At 38.8% G+C, this 23,053-nt stretch overlaps 1 protein-coding gene across 7 annotated transcripts in view; it reads left to right on the top strand.

Moving 5' to 3' along the window:
• Positions 1 to 23,053, top strand: part of NPHP1 (nephrocystin 1) — a 60,241-nt gene that overhangs the window by 12,561 nt on the left and 24,627 nt on the right. For 6 of the 7 annotated variants that reach the window (XR_009506401.1, XM_059942420.1, XM_059942416.1 and 3 more), the window contains 7 exons: positions 6,455 to 6,611; positions 6,925 to 7,026; positions 10,537 to 10,637; positions 10,967 to 11,009; positions 11,980 to 12,067; positions 13,558 to 13,652; positions 15,587 to 15,715. Coding sequence is in view for 6 of the 7 variants with exons in the window: in XM_059942420.1 (XP_059798403.1) it covers positions 6,455 to 6,611; positions 6,925 to 7,026; positions 10,537 to 10,637; positions 10,967 to 11,009; positions 11,980 to 12,067; positions 13,558 to 13,652; positions 15,587 to 15,715 (715 nt within the window). In the remaining variant the exon portion in view is untranslated. The remainder of the gene's footprint in view (positions 1 to 6,454; positions 6,612 to 6,924; positions 7,027 to 10,536; positions 10,638 to 10,966; positions 11,010 to 11,979; positions 12,068 to 13,557; positions 13,653 to 15,586; positions 15,716 to 23,053) is intronic. The other variant, XM_059942417.1, reaches the window with a different exon arrangement.

Genomic DNA, 23,053 nt, shown 5'->3' with positions numbered 1-23,053 from the left:
AAGCCCACGCACAGCCACGAAGACACAGTGCAGCCAAAAATAAACAAACTAAATAAATAAATTTAAAAAGAAAATAAGGATCACGGGCTTCCCTGGTGACACAGTGGTTAAGAATATGCCTGCCAACGCAGGGGACAAGGGTTTGAGCCCTGGTCTGGGAAGATCGCACATGCTGCGGAGCAACTGAGCCCGTGTGCCACAACTACTGAGCCTGTGCTCTGGAGCCCGCAAGCCACAGCTACTGAGTCCGCACGCCTAGAGCCCGTGCTCCGCAACAAGAGAAGCCACTGCAATGAGAAGCCCGTGCACCGAAACGAAGAGTAGCCCCCGCTTGCCACAACTAGAGAAAGCCCACGTGCAGCAACAAAGACCCAACGTAGCCAAAAATAAATAAATAAATAAATTTATTAAAAAATTTAAAAAAGAAAATAAGGATCATGCCTTTAATGTCAGTGTTGATGTGTAAAAAGAAAATTATTTGGATTGTCTATTTGCATATTTATTTACTCCTTTTATGAATATTCTTTAAAAATTGGAGGCAGAAACATGCATTCTTTTCCTGCTGGAGTGGATGTTAATAATAGCCTTTGTAAAATGGAAAGAAAACTTGATAGTATAAACAAACCCAGTTCATAGGAAGAAAAAAGGAAAAAAATCAACTATTTAGACTCTTCAAATGCTGTTCCCATACTTTTACACTGTATCCTGGGAAAAAAATGCTAAAGAATATAGATGCAAGGATTCTAGAATTTCCATTGATTTCCAGTACTGAGAATGACAAAAGTGGCTGGTATTGGACTTACCCTTCCTACCATAAACACCATAAAATCTGGACAAAATATACAAAATGGCTGTTCGAACTCATTGAACATCAGCCAAGCAGGGCTGATATCGTTAATACAGGGAGGCACGAGCTGAGTCCTGCGTTTACCCAGACCCTCTTCCTGAGAGTTAGTTTATGGGCGGTGGTGCCGGAATCCCAGACAGGGAGCAGCAGCCTCGCCGGGCTGAGGAGGCAGAGGTCACGTTCTGGACTTTTGCTAAGGCTGCTGGCGCTTGTGCAGAGAGTGGAGAGAGAGAAGAGAGTTGCAGAGAGACAGCTCCAGAAATCCGAATGGACTCCTGGGCTACACAGAGCATGATGCCAGAAGGCCCGGCAGAAAGTGCCTGCTGGGAGACTGAGAACTTCAAAGATTCTGGAGGCCACAGAATCCTGGAAAAATATTCGAGTTTGTACCTAGCTGGAGTAAAGAGACCTTGGTGAATGCTTCAGGCATTTAGTTGGAGATCACATAAGGCCCATGCCCTAGGAGTAAGGAAAACACCCTAATATTAAGAACTGTGATCTTGGAATACAGACAAAACTGAAGTAAATCTTTTCCAACAAAGCCTAAAATCAGACCTTAACGGGAACAAGATCATTTAACTGTATAACAGAACAAAATTCAACACTCTTTAAAGGATGACCACATAATCCAAAGTCTCTAAAGGTATTATCCACAATGTCTAGTAATTTTAAAAAAATGACTAGAAATGCAAAAAAAAAGTAAGGGAAAATAAATAATAATTAAGCAGTGAAAGTCAATAAAAGCAGAGCCAAATCTGAGCCAGATAGTAGAGTAAGCTGACAAGGATTTCTGAATAATATGATTAATATGTTGAAGAAAATAGAAGAAAAGATGGATGAAATGGAAAAAACATGGCATATTTTAAGAGAATTAAAATATAGAAAATAACCAAATGAACATTCTACAACTGCAAATTATAATATCTGATGGAATAATGGCTGAGGACTTTCTAAATCTGGTTCAATATATAGCTTCAAAAAGGTGAAAATGTCTTATAATAAAGAGAAAAAATAATCATTGGAAATCTAGATGACCCAGATGTGAGAATTAGCAAACCAGAGCTATAAAACAACAATTTTCAATATTTTAGAGAGATGGGCAGATTGCTTGACTAGAGAGGAATCTTAAGCAGAGAAATGGAAACTAATACCAACCAAAATGGAAATTCTGAAACTAAAAAACACAATATATGAAAAGAAAAAAAAAATTGGATGGTTTAACACAAGACTGTATACAATAGAGGAAGAGATCAGTGAACCCAAAGACTGAGCAATGAAAAACTTTCAAACTCATGCACAAAAAGAAAAAAAGAATGAAAAGAACAGAACAAAATGTAAGAAAGATTTGGGACATGGTCATAGGTTATAGCATATGTGTAATTGAAGTCCCAGAAGGAGAGGAGAGAGAGTGGAGCACAAGAAATATTTCAATACGTTTTTAAATTGAGATCTAAAAAAGTTATCAATTCACTGGTCCTAGAACCTCAGGCAACCCCAAACAATAAATATAAGGAAACCTACACATAGGTGCATCAGAGTTAAACTGCTGAAAACTAAAAATAAAGGAAATAAAGAAACATATGTACAGGCAAACAACAATTCAAGTTAAAGTTGACATCTTGTTAGAAAAAATACAGGTCAGAAGATAATGCAGTGACATCATAAAAGAGTTGAAAGAAAAAAAAAATCTTATCAACCCAGAATTCTGTGTACAGCAAAAGCGTCTTTCAGAAACTAAAGTAGAATAAAGACATTTTCCGACAAACAAAAGCTGAGAAAATTTGTCAAACAAATGCTGAGAAATTTGCTAAAGGAAGTCCTTTAGGCAAGAAGGAAATGATCCCACAGGAAACCTGGATTTGCAAGAAGGAATGAAGAGCACCAGTATGTGGGTAAATAGAAAAGCCTATTTCTTCTTTTCTAAATGTCTTTAGAGAACACTTGATTGGGTAAAGCAAAATATATATTTAAGAATTTATAATATAACGTCAATTCTCATTATCTGCAGTGGTTATGTTCCATAAAGTTGCTGCAAATACTGAATAGGTGAATAATAAACCATGGCTTCTAGGGAAAATACACAGCTAGGTTCCTGTGAGGCTCTGGTCACAACTGTTTTTGAAACCTGAGTAATACATGTCCTTGTTTCATGTGTGTTTCTGTTTAAAGATACCTTATTTAATGTATGTTACTGATTCATTAACATTGAACTCACAGCCAACAGCCCTATAATTCATGCCTGAAGAAATCTGACACACTTATTTTCTCCATTAGGGCACATCACAGCCTTCTTGTGCTTGGGAACACTACACAGCATTCCAGCAGTATGGGGGCCATTTAAAACAGCATAGGTAGGTTGCAAGTAAAAGATTGGAAAAAGGTATTCCATGTTAACCCTGACCAGAACAAAGGTGATGCAGCTATAGTAGTGTCAGGCGGAGAAGACTTTAAGGTCAAAAGTAATTTAATAGATAAATACATCTTATGATAATAAAAGGATCAATTCAATAGAAAAAAATTATCCCTAATGTGTAGACACCTAATAACATAGCTTTACAACGTATAAAGTAAAAATTGTTAGCACTGAAGGAGAGCTATATAATCCACAAACCTTAACCACCTTTACCCAATTAAAAATATATCTGTAGAATGCTGTGTCCAACTAGATAATACACCTCTCTTCCAAGTGCACGTATAATGTTAACCAAAATGAATCATAATGGACCATAAAGCAATTGTCAACAAATGTCAAAGGATTGAAATCATGCAGTGTATAGTCTGATGACTTGGAATTACATTAAAACTCAGTGACAATCTAAAACTAATACAATGGTATATGTCAATTATATATCAATTTTTTAAAAAACTCAAATGACAGAAGAGTAACTAAAAATCTCCAAATGTCTGCAAATTAAGTCACATACTTCTGTGTAACCTAAGGGTCAAAGAGAATATTACAATGGAAATCTTAAAATATTTTGAATGATAATAAAATACAACTGTGGGCTGCAGCTAAAGCAGTGTTTAGAGGGAAATTTATGACTTTAAATGCATAGTTTAGAAAAGTTGAAAATTAATTACTGAAGTTTCCAACCTAAGAAGCCAGAAGAAGAATAACAAATTAAACCCAAGAAAAATAGAAGTAAGGAAATAATAAAGAGCAGAAGACAGTGAATAATAAACAGACATACAGTAGATAAAATCAATAAACCAAAAGTTGGTTCTTTGGAAAAGTTAATTAAATGGGTAAATTCCAAGCAAGACTGATTAAGAAAAGAGAAAGAGAAGGAAAACAACAACAATAAAACAGGGAAGAAAACTAATCACTACAGAGTCTACAGAAATTAAAAAGATACTATGAAGATACTATGAACATCTTTATGCCAATAAATTTGAAAATTTAGATAAAATAAGTTCCTTGGAAAATAAAATGTACTCAATTTACACAAGATGAATAGAAAATCTTAATAAAAATGTCTACTAAAGAAGTTGAATATATAATTAAAACCTTTCCACAGAATAAACCCTCAGGTTGCTTCACTGATAAATTTCTGCATTTAAGTAAGAAATAATACCAGTATTATAAAATCTTTCTAGCGAATAGAAAAACATTTCCCAAATCATTTTTTGAGTGCTAGATAACTTCAGTATCAAAATCTGATAAGAGTATTATAAGAAAAATACAAGGCCTTCATGAATGAATGTACAAACTCAATATAAAATGTTAGCAAATAGAATCCAGGGCATATAAAAATGACAGTACATCATGACTAAGTGGGTTTTATTCTAGAATGCAAGGTTAATTTAACATTGAAAAATCAGTAATTGAAATTTGCTGTATTAGCATAATAAAGAAGAGCCATTTGGGTCTATTTGGCTAGTTTATGATTAGCAATGTCCATTTGCATCAAAGTATTGTTATCCCATTTTATTTTTTTATTTTTTAAAATTTATTTCATTTATTTATTTGGCTGCGTTGGGTCTTCGTTGCTGCGTGCGGGCTTTCTCTAGTTGTGGTGAGCGGCCTTCTCATTGCGGTGGCTTCTCTTGTTGCAGAGCACAGGCTCTAGGTGCACGGGCTTCAGTAGTTGTGGCTCACAGGCTCTAGAGCACAGGCTCAGTAGTTGTGGCGCACAGGCTTAGTTGCTCCATGGCATGTGGGATCTTCCCGGACCAGGGCTCGAACCCGTGTCCCCTGCGTTGGCAGGAAGATTCTTAACCACTGCGCCACCAGGGAAGCCCCTGTTATCCCATTTTAAAGATAAGCTTCTCTAATGTAAACGTTAGGAGAGCAAAGACCTCTGTTTTGTTCATTGTTACACCCCTAGCACATAGTGTCTGTCACACAGTAGGTGCCCAGTAAATGCTGAAAGTTGAATGAATAAATAAAGCTCAGGGAGACTTAACAACTTATCCAAGCTAGTATTTTAGCTCCCCTCTCTTCCCTCCTCAGTATCTTTCCCAAACACCTTTCTCTTCATCCCTAATTCTTAGTTTAAACTGTTTCATGTCTCACTTTTAACAGCCATCTTTGCCTTTAGCCCTTCTTCCAATCTCTTCCCCACGTGGCAGCCTAATCATCTTCCTGAGGTGCAGATCAGATCATGCCTTTCCCTTCCTTCATTTTTAGGGAGTACCTTTAGAGATAAAGCTCACATGGGCTGCGTTCTGCTCACCTCTTTTCAATCTCATCTCTTGCTTATTTCTCCCAAGCCTCGTCCTACCACTCGTGAGCTACTTGAGGTTCCCTGATCTTGAGCCTCCTTTCTCCACTCCCTTCCTTACCTTTCTACTCCCCTTTTACCTGATTAATTCCAACTCATCCCTCAAGACCTAATTCTAAGCCTTTCCTCATCTCCACCCATGCAGTCGAGGTTAGGTGTCCCTCTTGTGTGCTTCCTTAGTATCCTGTGTTTACCTCTACTGCAGTATCTGTTGAACTATATAGTACTTATCCCTCTGATAGATTGTTTCATTGTCCTCCTTGAGGACAGGGAATTGTGTCTCGTTTATCTCTGTACCTACTGTGTCTGACATGGAACCTGACATATATCATCATCATCATCATCATCACCAACTTTTATTGAAAGCCTGCAGACACTGTTGTAAACACTTTGCAAGTTTGTAACTCCTCTCATCTTCATGATGACCTTATGAGGCAGGTTCTATTATTATCTCCACTTTACCAGTGAGAAATGGAGAGATTAAAAGAAACCTATCCAAGGTCACTCAATGAGAAGGAGATAGAACCAGAACTTAAAACTCAGAGCCCGTGCTCTAATCACTGTGCAATAATGCTCAAGCAGCATCTGCTGAATGGATGAATCCAAGATTTCAGTGCAAGTCTCTTGGCCTCAAGTCCAGCACATGCTTCACCAGGTCACATACGTTCCTCAGATATATTAACTCCTCATCACTCTCAGTTCCTCGGTCACATATTCTTTGCTAGATGGTAGAAGCTGTTAGTTGCACTTTCACTTTATTCCCTTTATTTGCCACTTCCAAATATAGGCCAGTTCTATATGTAGAAGTTATACTCGTACTCAATCTGGATCTGTTCTTATACGTTATTTCAGGCGACCCTTGTCAAAGAATTATTTTTTGCAGAACTGGGGCGCTTACTGAAGGAGAGGACGATGACAATTCTGCTGAAGAAGATGAAGAAGAAGAAGAAGAAGAAGAAGAAGATGAAGAGGCCACAAGTGGAGAATACATTGCTGTTGGAGATTTTACGGCTCAGCAAGTCGGAGACCTTACATTTAAGGTAGTAGAAACAGACTGAAAGCTAACCGAAGGATAAATTTTCATACCTAACATAGTAAGAAAACTCTACCTGTTCTCCTGGATTAGATATTCCTGATATTAACTTTTTAAAGACTCAGTCTGTTTAAATAAAATAAGTGATAATTAAGATTTACAAGCGGTAGTCAGGCGAAATTCTGTTATCAAAGTTACCTGGTAGTAAAATGGTAAAAAGAGTAGATGCTCTTCTGTTTTTGAAAATAGTTTTCATGTTGATAATTCTGAATTTAGGGGTAAATTTTAATTAAAAAATTTTTACTTTTATTTTCTTTAAGAAAGGGGAAATTCTCCTTATCATTGAAAAAAACCCTGATGGTTGGTGGATGGCTAAGAACGCCAAAGGAAACAAAGGTCTTATTCCCAGAACCTACTTGGAGGTTAGTCTTTTTTGTTTATTCTTTCCTTTTTCTTCTTCAGGACATTTTTTCATTTATAATAAAACACTAAGATGCAGTCTTTGATCAATTGACTAGTGAATGACTTAAGATATAGAATTTGCCTCAATTTTAGAGAGACAGAGCATGGGAAAAATACTGTGTATAATAGTTCTGGGGACCTGTGAAGTGCTCTTATGTAGCTGAGCCCTAGAATATTATCCCACAATGAAGATTAATTCTGTGGATTAATGTTGATCATAAAAATTAATAGGCATTTATTATTTGTTGTGAAACAAAACCACAGTTAACTTTGTGTTAACTTCCACAAATATATGATCCTTTACTAAGATGTGGACATACAATATATGCATGTTTATGGCCTGTTTCTTTCACATTTCATAATATAGCATGGTCGTTTTCTGTGCCAACATATATAGATCAGTGCTGTCCAATAGAAATATAATGTAAACCGCAAATGTGATTTAAAATTTTCTAGTAACTACACTGAACTGTCTTGTTTTTTCTTCACACCACACCAACTGTGTGTTTTTTTTCTGACACCAAACACATGTTGTTTTTCCACACTGATTCTTTGAAACCAACCAGATATCCATCAATTCAGTTCAATTCTGACACTAGCTCCTGGAGTTAGCACAGACCTCCACAAGGTAAAGGCTCAGTCCCGCAAGACTGCGCCACTTCAGATGCCAGTCACAAGTCCCAGGGGCTAGCTGTACTTCTGAGTGACCGGCTCTGAATTTGGAAGTTCCCACACCTTTCCTCAGGTTCAGTAATTTGCTAGAGGGACCCACAGATCTCAATAAACACCTCACTTTTGCTTCCCAGTTCATTATAAAGGATATAGTTCCGGAATAGCCAAATGGAAGAGGTGCACAGGGCAAGGTACTGGGAGAGGGAGGGAGTGGGACCTGGTTCTTCCACGGGCTCCTGGAGCCACCCTGCCAGCACGTCAAGTGAGGGCCAACCCAGAAGCTCCCTAAACTCTGTCCTTTAGGGGGTTTTTGGAGGTTGCATTACATAGACACGATTGATGGAATCATTGGCCGTCAGTGATTAAATTCAGTCTCTAGCTCCTTTTCCCTCCCTGAAGGTGAGGGGGTGGGGGGAACTAAAAGTTGCCACCTTCTAATCACTGGTTCCTCTGGCCACCAGCACCCACCCCTCCCCAAGCCATGACCTCATGAGCATAAACTCAAGTATGTTTGAAAGGGGCTTGTTATGAATAACAAAAGACACTCCTGACACTCAGGAAATTCTAAGAGTTTTAGGAACTCTGTGCCAAGAACTTGGTGTAAAGACCAAATGTGTATTTTTATTATACCACACACATTTTTAAAAAGTAAAGGGAAACAGGTGACATTATTAATTTTTTTTTAATTAATTTGTTTATTTTTGGCTGCGTTGGGTCTTCATTGCTGTGCATGGGCTTTCTCTAGTTGCGTTGAGCGGGGGCTACTCTTCATTGCGGTGCGCAGGCTTCTCATTGCGGTGGCTTCTCTTGTTGCGGAACATGGGCTCTAGGTGTGCAGGCTTCAGTAGTTGTGGCACACGGGCTCAGTAGTTGTGGTTTGCGGGCTCTAGAGCGCAGCCTCAGTAGTTGTGGCGCACGGGCTTAGTTGCTCCGCGGCATGTGGGATCTTCCCGGACCAGGGCTCGAACCCGTGTCCCCTGCATTGGCAGGCAGATTCTTAACCGCTGCACCACCAGGGAAGCCTGGTGACATTATTTTTAATAATTTATTTTATCCAATATATCAAATATATTATCTCATTTCAACATATAATCAATATTTTAAAATCCTTTCTCTTTTTTTAATGCTAAATCTTCAAATTCTAGTGTGTATTTTATACTTAAATAGCACATCTCAGTTTAGACTGGTCACATTTCAAGTGTCAGTAGGCACAGGTGGTGAGTGCCTGCCCTGTAGCCCAGCTCAGCTCTGGGTCATCTGTTTCAATGGTAGCATAGTATTCCAGTCTCATTTAGATGGACATTTAGGTTGTTTCCAACCTATAATAACTATAAATGACATTGCAAAGAAGGTAAGATTAGCTTCTGCTGTGAGTTACAGAAGAGCTCCAAAATAGTGGCCTAAATAAGGTAGAAGCATATTTCTCTTGTGTGTGGAGGAAGTGTGGAGATGGGCAATCAAGGAATGGTAAGGCCCTATTTAATATTTTACCCTGTGGGTAGGTGCGAGCAGCTCTTCCTAGGGTAGTTATCTCTTTAGCTTAGGTTGGCTGCTAGATCTTTCGTTATTAACAATTCCAAGCAGTGAAAGAGGAAAGGGGAAAAAGAAGTCAAAAGGCATGAGTTGCAGTCTTTTAAAGGTTTCTTGGAAGTTACACAAAAAACTTCCAGTTATATCTCCTTGGCCAGAATTTAGTTTCTTGACAACACCTAGCTGCAAGGAGGGCTTGGAAAATGTAGTCTTTTAGCTGATTCGTTGCTATAATCAGGGATTCTGTTAGAAAAGAAGACCCTGTGTTGTGATCAGTCTGCACATATACCTTGTAAACTGTCTGGTTGTTCCCCTTAAATAAATTCCTAAATGCTCATTGCTGGTGCAAAGGGTTTCCACCTTTGTATTTTGATTGAATTTGCCATTTTTCCTTTTAGGAAAGTTACGCCTATTTGGACTCCCATCTCCAGCAGCCGAGAGTGCTTGTTTGTCTACACATTTGCCAGTGATGGTTGTCATCAATCTTTTTGCCAGTGTGATAGACCAAAAAAAACAAAAGGCTCATTATTGTTTTTTATTTGCATTTATTGTACTGCTAGTGAGGTTGAGCATGATTTCATTTGCTTTATGACCATTTCTATTTCTTCTTTGTAAATTGCCTTTTCAGTTCATTTTTCTAAGGGATTTTTGAAAATTGTATTGATTTATAAGAGTTTTTGTAATATCTTGATAATAAGGTTATCAGCCCTTAGAGATTTGTGGCAGATATCTTCTTTGTTGACTTTCAGCCATGTTTTATTTTTTATGTAGTTAAATCAATGTTCCATGGTTTTGATATCATGACTGGAAAGGGCTTTCGAATCTCAAGATTATTTTCTTCGGGGACTTCCCTGGAGGTCCAGTGGTTAAGACTCCGCACTTCCACTTCAGGGCGCGCAGGTTTGATCCCTGGTTTGGGAACTAAGATCCACGTGCCATGTGGTGTGGCCAAAAAAAAGGAAAAAAAAAAGATTATTTCCTTCTAACACTTGTATAGTTCTTTTTGCTTTTTTGTCTTTTCTTCTTTTTTTTTTCATTTGAATAATTCCCATCTGGCATTTATTTTTATTAAACTTGTTCTCTACCTCTGTCATTGTAATTTTTTCATATAGTGACATTATCAACCATGTATTGAAATTTTTCCACTGATTTTTTATATGCCCATCATATACTAAATCCCTATCTACACTTGAGCCTTTCTGAAAGTACGTTTATTGGTTGATTTTTGCATTAGGTAAAAAGTACTTCATATTTCAATAATTTTTCAGCCCTATAATAAAGAAGAAGGTGAGGAGTCTAGTGAAGAAGGCAGTGAAGAAGATGTAGAGGTAGGGGATGAAACGGCAGAAGGAGCAGAAGTTAAACAAAGGTAAAAAGGTGTGAGGGGACATCAAAGTAGGTTTAGGAAACGTTTTATTTGTTTATTTTTGCTATTATAAGTAATTCAAGAATTTCTTGAAATGGAAACAGCTTATAGTTTGGGAGCAGGGCTTTTCATATTACTGTTTGCTTAAGATCATTACAACTTTAACTTGGTGATTATTTTTAGCACATGATATTATGCTTAGTTTCAGGTAGACTCTTTTAGGTTTTCAGAAGTTACAATTATATACTTTGTTCTTTGATTAATGAAATTCCCTAATTGAGTGAATAGGCATAACCTTTCTGTGCACTCACCTAGCTACCCTTTCTCCCTAGAACCGATTCTCATTGGAGTGCTGTCCGAAAAGCCATCTCAGAGGTTGGTATCTCCTGTCTTATTAATGATGTCTCGTTTTGTTACCTAATAGCTCTGATAAGAGTTCAGATTCAAAACAGGATGGAAACTTTAAATGAAAGCATTGGATCTTAAGCAGGATACAGAGCATGGAATGCACAGAGCATTAAAACATATTTCTGGTTTAGTAAGCCTATGCCTATGAGGGCTTGGAAATGTCTCTCATTGATTCTGCTTGAGTTTTCTATCATTTGGGTAAAGACAGTTGTTAAATTTTGTTAATATTAAAAAATTCCAAAAAGCTCAAAAAAGTAAGAAACTTGGGACTTCCCTGGTGGTCTAGTGGTTGAGACTCCGCACTTCCAGTGTAGGGGGCGTGGGTTTGATCCCTGGTCGGGGAACTAAGACATGCCACGGGGCGCAACCAAAAAAAAAGTAAGAAACTATCAATAATCCTATCATTTAGAAAGTTGCATAACAAAATGAAAATCCACTCCTTCCATAAGTAATCATCACTAACCATTTAGTAAATACATTCTTTTTGTCTTTTTTACCCTACTTATCACTTACATGGACATGCACGTGTGCGCATGCGTGTGTGTGTGTGAGTGTGTGTATGTACATTTAGTGTACAAAAAAGCCATTAATTCTTCAGTGCATATCAGTTTACGATATCAACTCATCTGTGACACAGCAGTACTTTGTGGAGCAGGACAGGCCATTTTGATGGGGGCTGTGCAGGAAGCAGCAGATCTGGAGCACGGAGCTCAGCCCCCTGGGCACTGCACGGGGCTTAGGTCCTCAGGAAAGGCCAGGATTCAGCAATGGCGTCTTCTCGGGAATTGGGGGTTAAATTGCTGTATTCTTCCGCTGAAGTCTGTATGTTTGTATTTTTCTTTCGGGGGTTGTAGTTGCTATAGTGATAAAGAGAGAGTATCCTAGAGGTGAGGAAACATGAATGAAACCAAGCAAATTTTTGTTTTACTCTCTTCAGCAGATAAACACCGTCGACGTATTGACCACAATGGGAGCTATTCCTGCCGGGTTCAGGCCTTCCACCCTCTTCCAGCTTCTGGAGGAAGGTAACAGGTGTCCATCAGCCACCACAGACTTTTAGTTAAGCGGTCACGTTTACATCTAATTTTTCTGGCACAGCCAAAGCAAGTCATTGAAAAAGATGTAACATCTCACATCTCTCAGACACTCATCTTTTCCTTCATCTTGCCTTTGAAGGAGGAAGGAGCCCTGATCCTATCAGAGGCCAAGCCCTCTTCCTTTATTTCAAAAACACGACTCTTTGATCAACCCTTTCCTGTATCTTCAGCCTGCTCTCCCCTGCCCCACTGGCTGATTCCCTCATCAGTAGTCCTAGCAAACCTAAAACCTCCCACCTTTACAGACCAGCTCCCCCCAACCCTGTCCCATTCTGGATGAAGCCTCCCTTTCTCTGCTTTTCCTCACAGTGAGACTTTTCCAAAGAGTTTTCCCTATTCGCTGTTTCCGTTTCCTTATTCATTCTTGGATTGCCCTGTACTTGGCAACATTTGTTCATAAGCTCATTTTAAAGAGGAATAATGTGGGGAGGCTCGCCTGTATACCCTGAGCTGCTCAGTCGTCTGCGGAGGGGCTGCTTTGGGGCTTCTCTCTCGGGAAGCTCTTCTCAGCCCTCCCTGAACACCCAGCTCCTTCTCATGCTTTGTTTTTTTGTTTTTTTTAATTATTATAAATCTCTTTTTACTTATTTATTTATCTATTTATTATTATTATTATTTTGGGCTGTGCTGCGCAGCTTGCGGGATCTTAGTTCCCCGACCAGGGATCAAACCCGGGCCCTCGTGGAGTCCTAACCACTGGACCGCCAGGGAATTCCCCGCTTCTCATGCTTTGGGTCTCAGGGTACATTCCCAGAGACACCTTCCATGTAGGCCCTCCTACTCCCATTCACTTGAGCACCCTTTATAAGTCTAAGTCAGCTTATAATTATTTTTTCTTTTGTCTACTTATTTTTCGTAACTGTTTCCCCCACTGAAGTGTAAACTAATGAGGGCAGGGGCCATATTTCTCTGATTCACGTTTATGTTTGCAGCTCCCAGCATAGCACCTGGCAGAGTAGGAACTCAAAAATGAGTTCTTGGGTGAGTAAATGATTTTGTAATAAGTATTCTTCATGACACAAGTATGGAAGAACAGTATTAAAATGCTTTTGTGTTAAGAAGTAAAATTAATGATTATATACTTTTTCTAAAATATCTAAAAAGTGTTCACAGATTTTCTGCATTTTACAAAAATATTTGAATGGATCATCTTCATCATGGGGCATGTTACTGGCCTAAAAGTCTTTAAGATCTTTCCTAAAGCCACTTTAAGATCAGCTCTCATGTGCTTCTATCCTTACGTTTCCTGCTGTTGTTCTTATCTCTGTTGGTACGTCTGTCTTAGGAAGCAAGTTTCTAGTAAACAGCTTGGCATTTTTGACGTCTGTTTCCTAAGTTTGTACCATAACATCATGAATTTGGGGTTTTGAATTTCATTCGTTCTTTGTAAGAAAATAAAGGAGCAATTATTTTTGCAGGGAATCAATTTCGAGCAAGTTACTTCTTGCAACCAGCGCTCACTACTTCACAACTGGCCTTCAGAGATCTAATGTGGGATGCTAAAACGGGCTCTGTAAGTATGGTTACTGTCAGTAAAATTATAAATTTTCCAGATTTTGTCATGGTTGCAAATATACAGGTAACGTAAATTGATTAATGCATTATAAAAAAACCAAAAAAAATTGTCTCTGTATTGTAATTTTGAAACACTTAGTGACAGTTTCATAGCTGAGACAAAACTTGGGTCTGTTACCTTGACTTTATCTAGTTTCTCTTCTCCATTGCTCTCTTCTCCCGTTGTTACCAAGGAAATAATACTAGGTATCAATCTTAATCATTTTTTGCCTCAATTTTTTCATCTGTAAAAAGGGAAAAATAGTAATAATACTTCCAACATAGGCTTATTATGAGAATTGCATTGAATGTGTGAAGGGCTTAGAACAGTGCCTGACACATGATGATAACTTAGTAAATGTTAGCCAGTATCATTATTATTAGTGGTAGTAGTAATATTATTTTAATTAAATAGGAATGAGGAACTTGGCAGTACTTTCTGATGATATTTTGTGGGGAGCTTGGAGTGAAGGATTACTGGTCTCCCCCTTATTTGAAGTAGGAAATGCTGCTCTTGACATTTAATTCTCCTCTTCTCCTCCTTAGAAGATATAAACTGCATTTGAGCCCCTCACTCCCCTTCCTGTTTACCTTCTGCTTTTTCTCCCTTGCTCCCCCAGAGCCTCAGGGAAGAATAAGAGAACCCAGTGTGGTCAGGTGTTGTGGGGAGGGGTGGTGCAGAATTTTCGTGCTGTTTTTCTTCTCAACCAGAGCAGTACCTGGAATCTTTTTAGCATTAAATATCTCCTATTGCAAGTTTACAAATATGTTATATTTGGTGTGTGTAGTATACTAGTACTGAATAAATAGCATTTAATTCTGTGAACCTGTACCCAGAGAGCTCAATTGTCAGCTCTCATTTCTTAAATTGAAAAGGTGACAAGCTGTTAAACATTGTCTGATTTTTTTTCAGTGATGTTATTTAAATGGAAAGGTCCAGGACCATAAAGCAGAATGTTAAGAATTGAAGATGTTCTTAAATAAAAAAACACTAGAATGCCAGTTTTTTTAATTGACATTCTGAATTATCTTGTGAAGTAGAACTGAATAACTACATCCAATGGTCAGTGCGTTCTCTATATAAGAAACCAGGGAACAATGTAGATAAATGCTTGGAATTGAAACAAGGAGGAGCTAGCTGGATAATATTAACGCCAGGTGTCACGGGTCACTACGCTGTGGTGACCTTCTACGCGGACCTGCCTTGTGTAAGAAGGAGCTGTAAGAATGAACCCAGAATACAGTTGATTCCATGGTCAGGTCATTCTTTTTCCCTGATTGTACTGACTACTCTTTTCATCACAATTTTTGTGTATTTAACAAAAAAATGCAAAATTTTAGAAAAGATTTATTTATTTTTGGCTGTGTCAGGTCTTAGTTGCGGCACGCGAGAGGTTCGTTGCGGCACTCGGGCCTCTCTCTTGTTGTGGTGTGCGGGTTTTCTCTTCTCTAGTTGTGGCATGCGGGCTCCAGAGCGCGTGGGCTCTGTAGTTTGTGGCCTGCGGGCTCTCTTGTTGAGGCGCGCAAGCTCAGTAGTTGTGGCACGCAGGCTTAGTTGCCCTGCGGCATGTGGGATCTTAGTTCCCTGACCGGGATCAAACCCACGTCCCCTGCATTGTAAGGCGGATTCGTTACCACTGGACCACCAGGGAAGTTCCAAAAGCAAATATTTTAAATATAAATATTTATGAAAATTTTAGCTGAAGTTTTGGGTTAAATTAAACAGACTATTGAAACTTTTCTTGTGTGTGTATGTTGTGTGCAAAATTTATTCTTTTGTTCTTTTTTTATTCTATATGCATTTTCTTAAGCATTTACAAAAGATGCTTTGAAAATGAATTTGTCTTATAAGTCATAAAAGTAAACCTTCCTCATAACTAATTTTTCTCTCAGATTAGGTCAAGACCAAGTCGTGTTTCCTTGATTCTGACCCTCTGGAGCTGTAAGATGATTCCTCTTCCAGGAGCGAGCATCCAGGTTCTGAGCAGACACGTGCGCTTCTGTCTGTTTGACGGCAATAAGGTGAGCTTGCTGAGGAGTTAAACCAGTTCCCACCATACGTTAATGCCACATATTCACCACGTACTGCACAGTGTCTGTCTATCTCTTTCTCCCTCTCAACCTCTCTCTCTCTCTCCGTGCGTGTGTGTATAAGTATCTGTATAAAATAACGTGTGGTAGAGTGCAAACTACATGTGTTCTGACGACACAGACTTAACTCCTGGCTCTTTCAGTTGCTAAGTGTGTGATATTTATACATCACAGTTAACGCCTCTGAGCCTTAGATTTTTCACTTACAAAAAGGTACTGATACCTATCTTCTAGTATTGTATACAGTTCAGGTTTGAAGTTTAGAGTATTGCATTTTTGACAGGTGTACACACCTGTGTAACCAACATCCCAGTCAACATATGGAGCATTACCATCACCTGACAAAGTTGCCTTGTGTCCTTTTCCATTCTGTTCCTCCCTGATTCCTAAGAGAATGTTTTCTACCCAGTACCAAAAAATTTGAATAACTCTTAATTAATTGATTTATGAGATACAGATGAAACAGTGCATAGATGGAACTTTATGACTTTAATTGCATACACTAGACAAGAAGAAAGATTTTTAAATCAGTGATCTAAGCTCGAACTCAAGAGCCTAGAAAAGGACGAGTGAGTCAATCCCAAAGGAAGTAGAATGGAGGAAATAATAAAGAGTAGAAATTAATGAAATAGAAAACAAGAGAAAATCAGAAAAGGCAAAGTTTATTCTTTGAAAAGATTAATAAAATTGAGAGATGCCTAATAAGACTGATCAAGAAATTTTTTTTTTAATTAATTAATTAATTTATTTATTTTTGGCTGTGTTGGGTCTTCGTTTCTGTGTGAGGGCTTTCTCCAGTTGCGGCGAGTGGGGGCCACTCTTCATCGCGGTGCGCAGGCCTCTCTCGTTGCGGACCACAGGCTCCAGACGCGCAGGCTCAGTAGTTGTGGGTCACAGGCCTAGTTGCTCCACGGCATGTGGGATCCTCCCAGACCAGGGCTCGAACCAGTGTCCCCTGCATTGGCAGGCAGATTCTCAACCACTGCACCACCAGGGAAGCCCCAAGAAATTTTTAAAGAGAGAAAGAAAGAAAACAAATGATTGTTGCCAAAACTGCCTCTGTTCACCGGTGCCAAATAGAAACACGGAAACAGAGTTTTGGGTGAAGTAGAAAGAGTAGCTTTTATTGCTTTGCCAGGCAAAGGGGGCCACAGTAGGCTAATGCCCTCAAAACTGTGTGTTCCACCCTGGAGCGGGTAGCGAAGAGTGTCATAGTGCTCAAGGAGCAGAGCACGATCGGCTCATGGACATTCTTCTGACTGGCTGGTGGTAAGGTAATTGGGAGCCAGCATCATCAACCTTCTGGTTCCAACCAGTCTGGGGTCTGCGTGCCTGTGGGCAGCACACAGTTAAGTTCTCCCACCTGGAGGGGGTTTCAGTATCTGCAAACCAGCTCACAGGACACGACTCAGAATATTATCTACAGCCCTTGAGGAAGAACTAAAGGTCCTTGACTTTGTTTAATGGCTAAAGTATTATTATTTTGTCTTGCTTGACTGTTTTCCTTTCTTTCTGCATTTTTTCACTTCTCTGATTAAATTTATTCTTTGACTAAAGTTTTTCTACAGACAAAAGGCAGTCGGAGGACAGGGGTGGGGTCTTTTCTGGGAAGGCCTTGTAGGGTCCTGCTTGGTTACATGATCACCATCTGACATGAAAATGGAGACCTCAGCACAGATCCTGCACACATTAAAGGGATAAGCAGGGGATATTGTGAACAACTTTATGGCAGTAAATTTGATAACATCAATAAACAGGTAAATTCTTTGAAAACCATAACTTAATGAAACTGACACAAGAAGAAATAGAACAATTTGAATGACCCCTGTTAAAGAAAGTGAAACAGTAATTAAAAACCTTGCAATAAAGAAAACTCCAGACCCAGATGGTTTCACTGGTGGATTCCTCCAAACATTTAAGGAAGAAATAATACCAATAGTACACAAACTTCCAAAGAATAGATAAAGAGGAAATGCTTCCCATCTCATTTCATGAGGCCAGGAAAAACATGATACCAAAATATGACGAGACATTACAAAAAAGAAAAATTACAAGACCAGTATTCCTCATGAATATATAAACTAAAATCCTAAACAAAATATTAGCAAATTGAATCCAACCATGTATAAAAAAGGACAATATATCATGACTAATTGGCATTTATTCCAGGAATTCAAATGTACACACCTGTGTAACCAATATTTAACATTTGAAAGTAGATTATTGTAATTTTCTATATTAACAGAACTAAAGAAGAAAGATCACCTGATCATCTCAATAGATGCGGAAAAAGCAGTTGACAAATTTTAACACCCATTTATGATTTTAAAAAAGTTCTCACCAAACTAAGAACAGAAGGGAACTTCAAATTGGTAAAGGGCAACAAGAGAAAACTAAAGCAAAGCTACTAGCATCATCATACTTAATGTGAAATATTGCACACTTTTCCCCTACAGTCAGGAACGATTCAAGGATATCCAAGAAATAAAAAGATAACTCAGGTTTTTTTAATTGACAAAAGACTTGAACAGGCACTTAAAGAAAGAAAATATGGGGACTCCCCTGGTGGCGCAGTGTTTAAGAATCTGCCTGCCAATGCAGGGGACACGGGTTCGAGCCCTGGTCCAGGAAGATCCCACATGCCTCGGAGCAACTAAGCCCGTGTGCCACAACTACTGAGCCTGCACGCCACAACTACTGAAGCCCGCATGCCTAGAGCCCGTGCTCTGCAACAAGAGAAGCCACCGCAATGAGAAGCCCGCACACCGCAACGAAGAGTAGCTCCCACTCGGCGTAACTAGAGAAAGCCCGCACACAGCAACAAAGACCCAGTGCAGCCAAAAATTAATTAATTAATTATTTTAAAAAGTATAGTACAAATGTTTAAAAAAAAAAAAAGAAAGAAAATATGACAAACCAATGGGCCTATAAAAAGATACACAACATATAATAAGTCATCCAGGAAATGCAAATTAAAACCAGAATGAGAGAGAGCCAACCATAGGCTATGCTTAAGAAACCACCTTAAACATAATAATGTAGGCAGGTTAGAAGTAGAAGGGTGGAAGAAGATACACCATTCAAAACATATTAATATCAGACAAAGTATACTTCAGAAGAAGGAAAATTACTGGGAATAAAGTGGTACATTACATGATAAAATGGACAATTCACCAAGAAGATGTCACAATCCTAAATGTGTATACACCTAACATCAGAGCTTCAAAATACATGCAGTAAAAAGGGATAGAACTGAAAGGAGAAATGGGCAAAGCCACAATCATAATTGGAGACTTTAATACTTCTCTCTACAGTACTGTAGAACAAGTAGACAGAAAATTAGTAAGAATATAAGAGAACAGAATAACACCATGAACAAACTGGATCTAATTAACATTTGTACAACAGTTCACCCCCAAAGAGGAAAGTACGCATTCTTTTTAGTGCATATGGAACATTCAGCAAAATAGATGGTCCTGAGCAGATTTAGAAGAATTGAAATCATACAATGTACGGTCTTTGATCACATGTGATTGAATTAGAAATCAGAAACAGAAAGATAACTGGAAAAATCCTTAAATACTTGGAAATTAAACAACAGATTTCTCAAGAATCAATGGGTTAAAAGAAAATTTCAAGAGAAATTAGGAAATATTTTGAACTGAGCAAAAATATGAAAATGCAGCATAGTATTTGTGGGATGTTAGCGAAAGCATTGCTTAGAGGGAGATTTGTAGCACCAGAAAAGAATTCTCAATTCCATAGTCCACCTCCTGAGGGGCTGATGCTTGCCTTGAGATCTGAGGGGTGAACAGGCCGTAAGGAGGTGAAGAGAAAAGGGGACAAGGGGAGTGTGTACCTGGCTGAAGGAGCAGCACGGGCCAGGGCCTTGGCAGGAAAGCACTTGGGAAGGGGAGCCAGGGGGCTGAGTGGGGGGAGCAAGAGGAAGTGTAGGGCGGGATGAAGGAGGAGATACAGCGTAAGACGTTGTAAGCCATGATGTAGGGAATTTTGTCTTTACCCTAAAAGCGGGGAAAGTCATTGGAGGTAGGACATGACTTAGACGTATGTTTGGGGATGATTTCTGGCTCCTCTCTGGAGATGGATTGAAGGTGGGGCGGGGGTCAGAGGGATCTGAGTAGACCACTTGGGGGCTATGTCACAGTGTGGTGGTCAAAGGGCAGCAAGTGTCGCCTCAAGAAAACGAAATCTGGAGCCATTTTTCCTGGAATTAACCCTGGCTCCGCCAGCTGGATGTGGGACGCTGACCAAATGACTCGACCTTGCTCTCTGTCTCATGTGCATCCCTTAGGGTCGATGTGAGGACTAAATGAGTTAATGAAAGTAAAGCACTTGGACCAATACATGGAACATCATAAGTTGACCAGATGAGAGATGACGATGGTAACTTAGATTAGGGAAGTGGAGATGAGAGCTGTGGCCGGAGGGATATTTAGGAGGCAAAACCCAAAACAGTTTGGTTGGTGGTGGGTTGGATGTGGCAGGTGAGGGAGAGTGGGACGCCAAGCATGACACGAGGTCTTTGACTTCCACATCGGGGTGGATGGTGGTGACGTGCAGTGAGGTAGAGAACACTGATAGATATCTTTCCTTCTGCTGAGTGTACTTCTAACTCGCAGCATGAGGAAGGTACCTTTCTTTCATCTGAACTGGGGGTAAATGAATGAACTTGTGTTACTGTAAGGGTCTTTCCTTCCTTCTGCATGCTCTGCGCAAGATCACTGCTAAAAACGAGCCAGTAGGTGTCGCCCGTGACCAAGAAAAGATGAATTGCCTTCTTTTTTCCCAGATCTGGTTCCACACTTTTTGCTGTACCTCTCGCTATTCTCATACGTGACAACATAAAACAAAGATTAGAATTTTATTTTGAATAATATATCAAAATAGTAGAAGTTATTTTATATAAAAATAATAGAAGTTAGTTTATGAAACAAATTTATGCCAAATTTTCCAAATCGAGGAGTTAGAGAACATATTTAGTAGTTACACACTCATGCTATTTACTTAAGAATACTTCTTTAATAAGCCTAAGCCAAGTTACAAATAAAAAACATTATTACTAAAACTAGTTAATGAGACACTACTTCCAATAATGACTGAGTAAGCTCCTCTCCGAATAACTTGCCCAGTGATGAGAACTGTAAATTCTGGGTAATATCTGCAAAGCAACTCCCTCAGGGCTCTGAAAAGCATCCCAAAGCAGGCAGGTCCTGGAGGGGCATCTTTAACTCTTGAGTCTGCTGTTTTATTTTTTCTCTTTGTTCCCTCTTTTTTCATTCCTCTGTTTTATTTTTTTCTGTCTTCCTATGTGTTACTGGAACATTTTTTAGAACTCCATTCTGAATTGTCTGCCGTGTTGTTGAGTGGATCTCTTTGTATAGCTTTTGGTGTGACTTTATACCTACATAACTTCCCGTAGTTGGCTAGTGTCAACATTCCAGTTGAAGTGACATGTAGAAACCTTACCTCCCTTTAAACCTCTTTACCCTCCCTGCTTTCTAATTGTCTTAAATATCTCCTCTACATACATTGAGAACCACATCACACAGTGTTATAATTTTCCTTCAACCGTCAAGCATAATTTAGAAAACTTAAGAGAAACCTCTCATATTTACCCTTGTTTTTACTCTTTCCATTGTTCTTCCTTCCTTCCTGATATTCAGAGATTTCTTCTTTTATCATGTTTTTTTCTATTTAGAGAACTTCCTTTAACCATTCTTTAAGGGTAGGTCTGCAGGCTACAAATTCTCTTAGTTTTTCTTTATCTGAGAATGCCTGTTTCCCCTTTATTCCTGAAGGATATTTTCACTAGCTATACAATTCTAGCTTGGCAATTCTTTTCTTTAAGCACTCAAAAAATATTGTTCCATTTCCTTCTGGCCTCTGTCTGATGAGAATTGGGTTTTTCCTATGAGTGAATCTAGGTGGTGTTTTTCTCTCATTGCTTTCAAGATAATTGTGTTTAGTTTTTAGAAGTTTATGTACTTTGTCATGGATTTCTTGGGTTTAACCTGTTTAGGATTTTCTCAGCTTTTTAAACTGTAGGTTTATGTCTTTTGCCAAATGTGGGGATTTTTCAGCCATTATTTTCTCAAATACTTTTCCAGCTCCAAACTCCCCTCTCCTCTGGGACTCCGATGACATGAATGTTAGTTAGATCTTTTGTTATAATCCCACAGGTTCCTGAGGCTCTGATCATTTTTTCCCATCTCTTCTATCTCAGTTGTTCAGACTGCATAGTTTCTGTTTTCCTATCTTCAAGTTCACTGATTCTTTTCTCTTCTATTCTGTGGTTGAGTCTATTCAGTGACTTGTGTAGGTATGTGTGTGTGTCTGTTTTTAATCTTGGTTATTGTATTTTTCAGTTCTAGAATTTCCATTAGGGTCTCCTTTATCTTTCATTTTTTTGTTGAGATTTCCTTATTTCTTTCTTGAGGCTTTGTATTTCTTTCTATGTTTTAAATTTCTTTTAAGCATCTCCATAGTTGTTTATTGAAACATTTTTAGATGGCTTCTTTAAAATGCTTGTCAAATAATTCCAATATCTGTGTCATCTCATATTGGTATCTTTTGATACCAATCTCATTCAAGTTGAGATTTTCCTGATACTTTATATAATGAATGATTTTTTTCTTTTTTTTATTGTATCCTGGACATTTTGAGTGTTGGGAGTCTCTGGATCTTAGTAAGTTTAACTTCTATTTTAGCAGGCCTCTGACACCATTACTGCCAGGTGAGAATGGAAGTCCAGATTCCCCACTTGGCCTCTGCCCACACCCCTGGGGGTAGGTATGCCTCCTTACTTTTGGACCCTAGTGGAAGTTCAGGCTCCTCTCTAGGCCTCCAGAGACAGCACTCACTGTGTCATTCCTCAGGACCTATGACCTCTAGTCAGCCCACTTTCCTGTCTCCATTCTGGACATTACAAGATGATAAAAAATCAGGTTTCTGAATTTCATTGTGTTAAATTTTCCATCAAAAAAAGAACTGTGAACAAATGATGAACTCTAGCTAATGATATGCATGCTAATGTATTTAGAGAAAAGTTTACTTATGTCTGCAAGTTTGCAGTGTATCAAAAAATTAGGTGAATTGATGGATGGACAGAAGATACATGTGATAAAGCAAGTATAGTAAAATATTGATGGCAGAATCTAGGTGATAAGCTTATGGGTGTTCACTATAAGTTTCTTTTAACTTGTCTGGTGCGTTTGACACATTTCATAATTAACCACCATTGTATGTTTC

This window comes from Balaenoptera ricei, chromosome 13 (assembly GCF_028023285.1).
Source record: "Balaenoptera ricei isolate mBalRic1 chromosome 13, mBalRic1.hap2, whole genome shotgun sequence".
Classification (NCBI taxonomy): Eukaryota; Metazoa; Chordata; class Mammalia; order Artiodactyla; family Balaenopteridae; genus Balaenoptera; species Balaenoptera ricei.
This window is presented reverse-complemented; position numbering and strand designations above follow the sequence as displayed.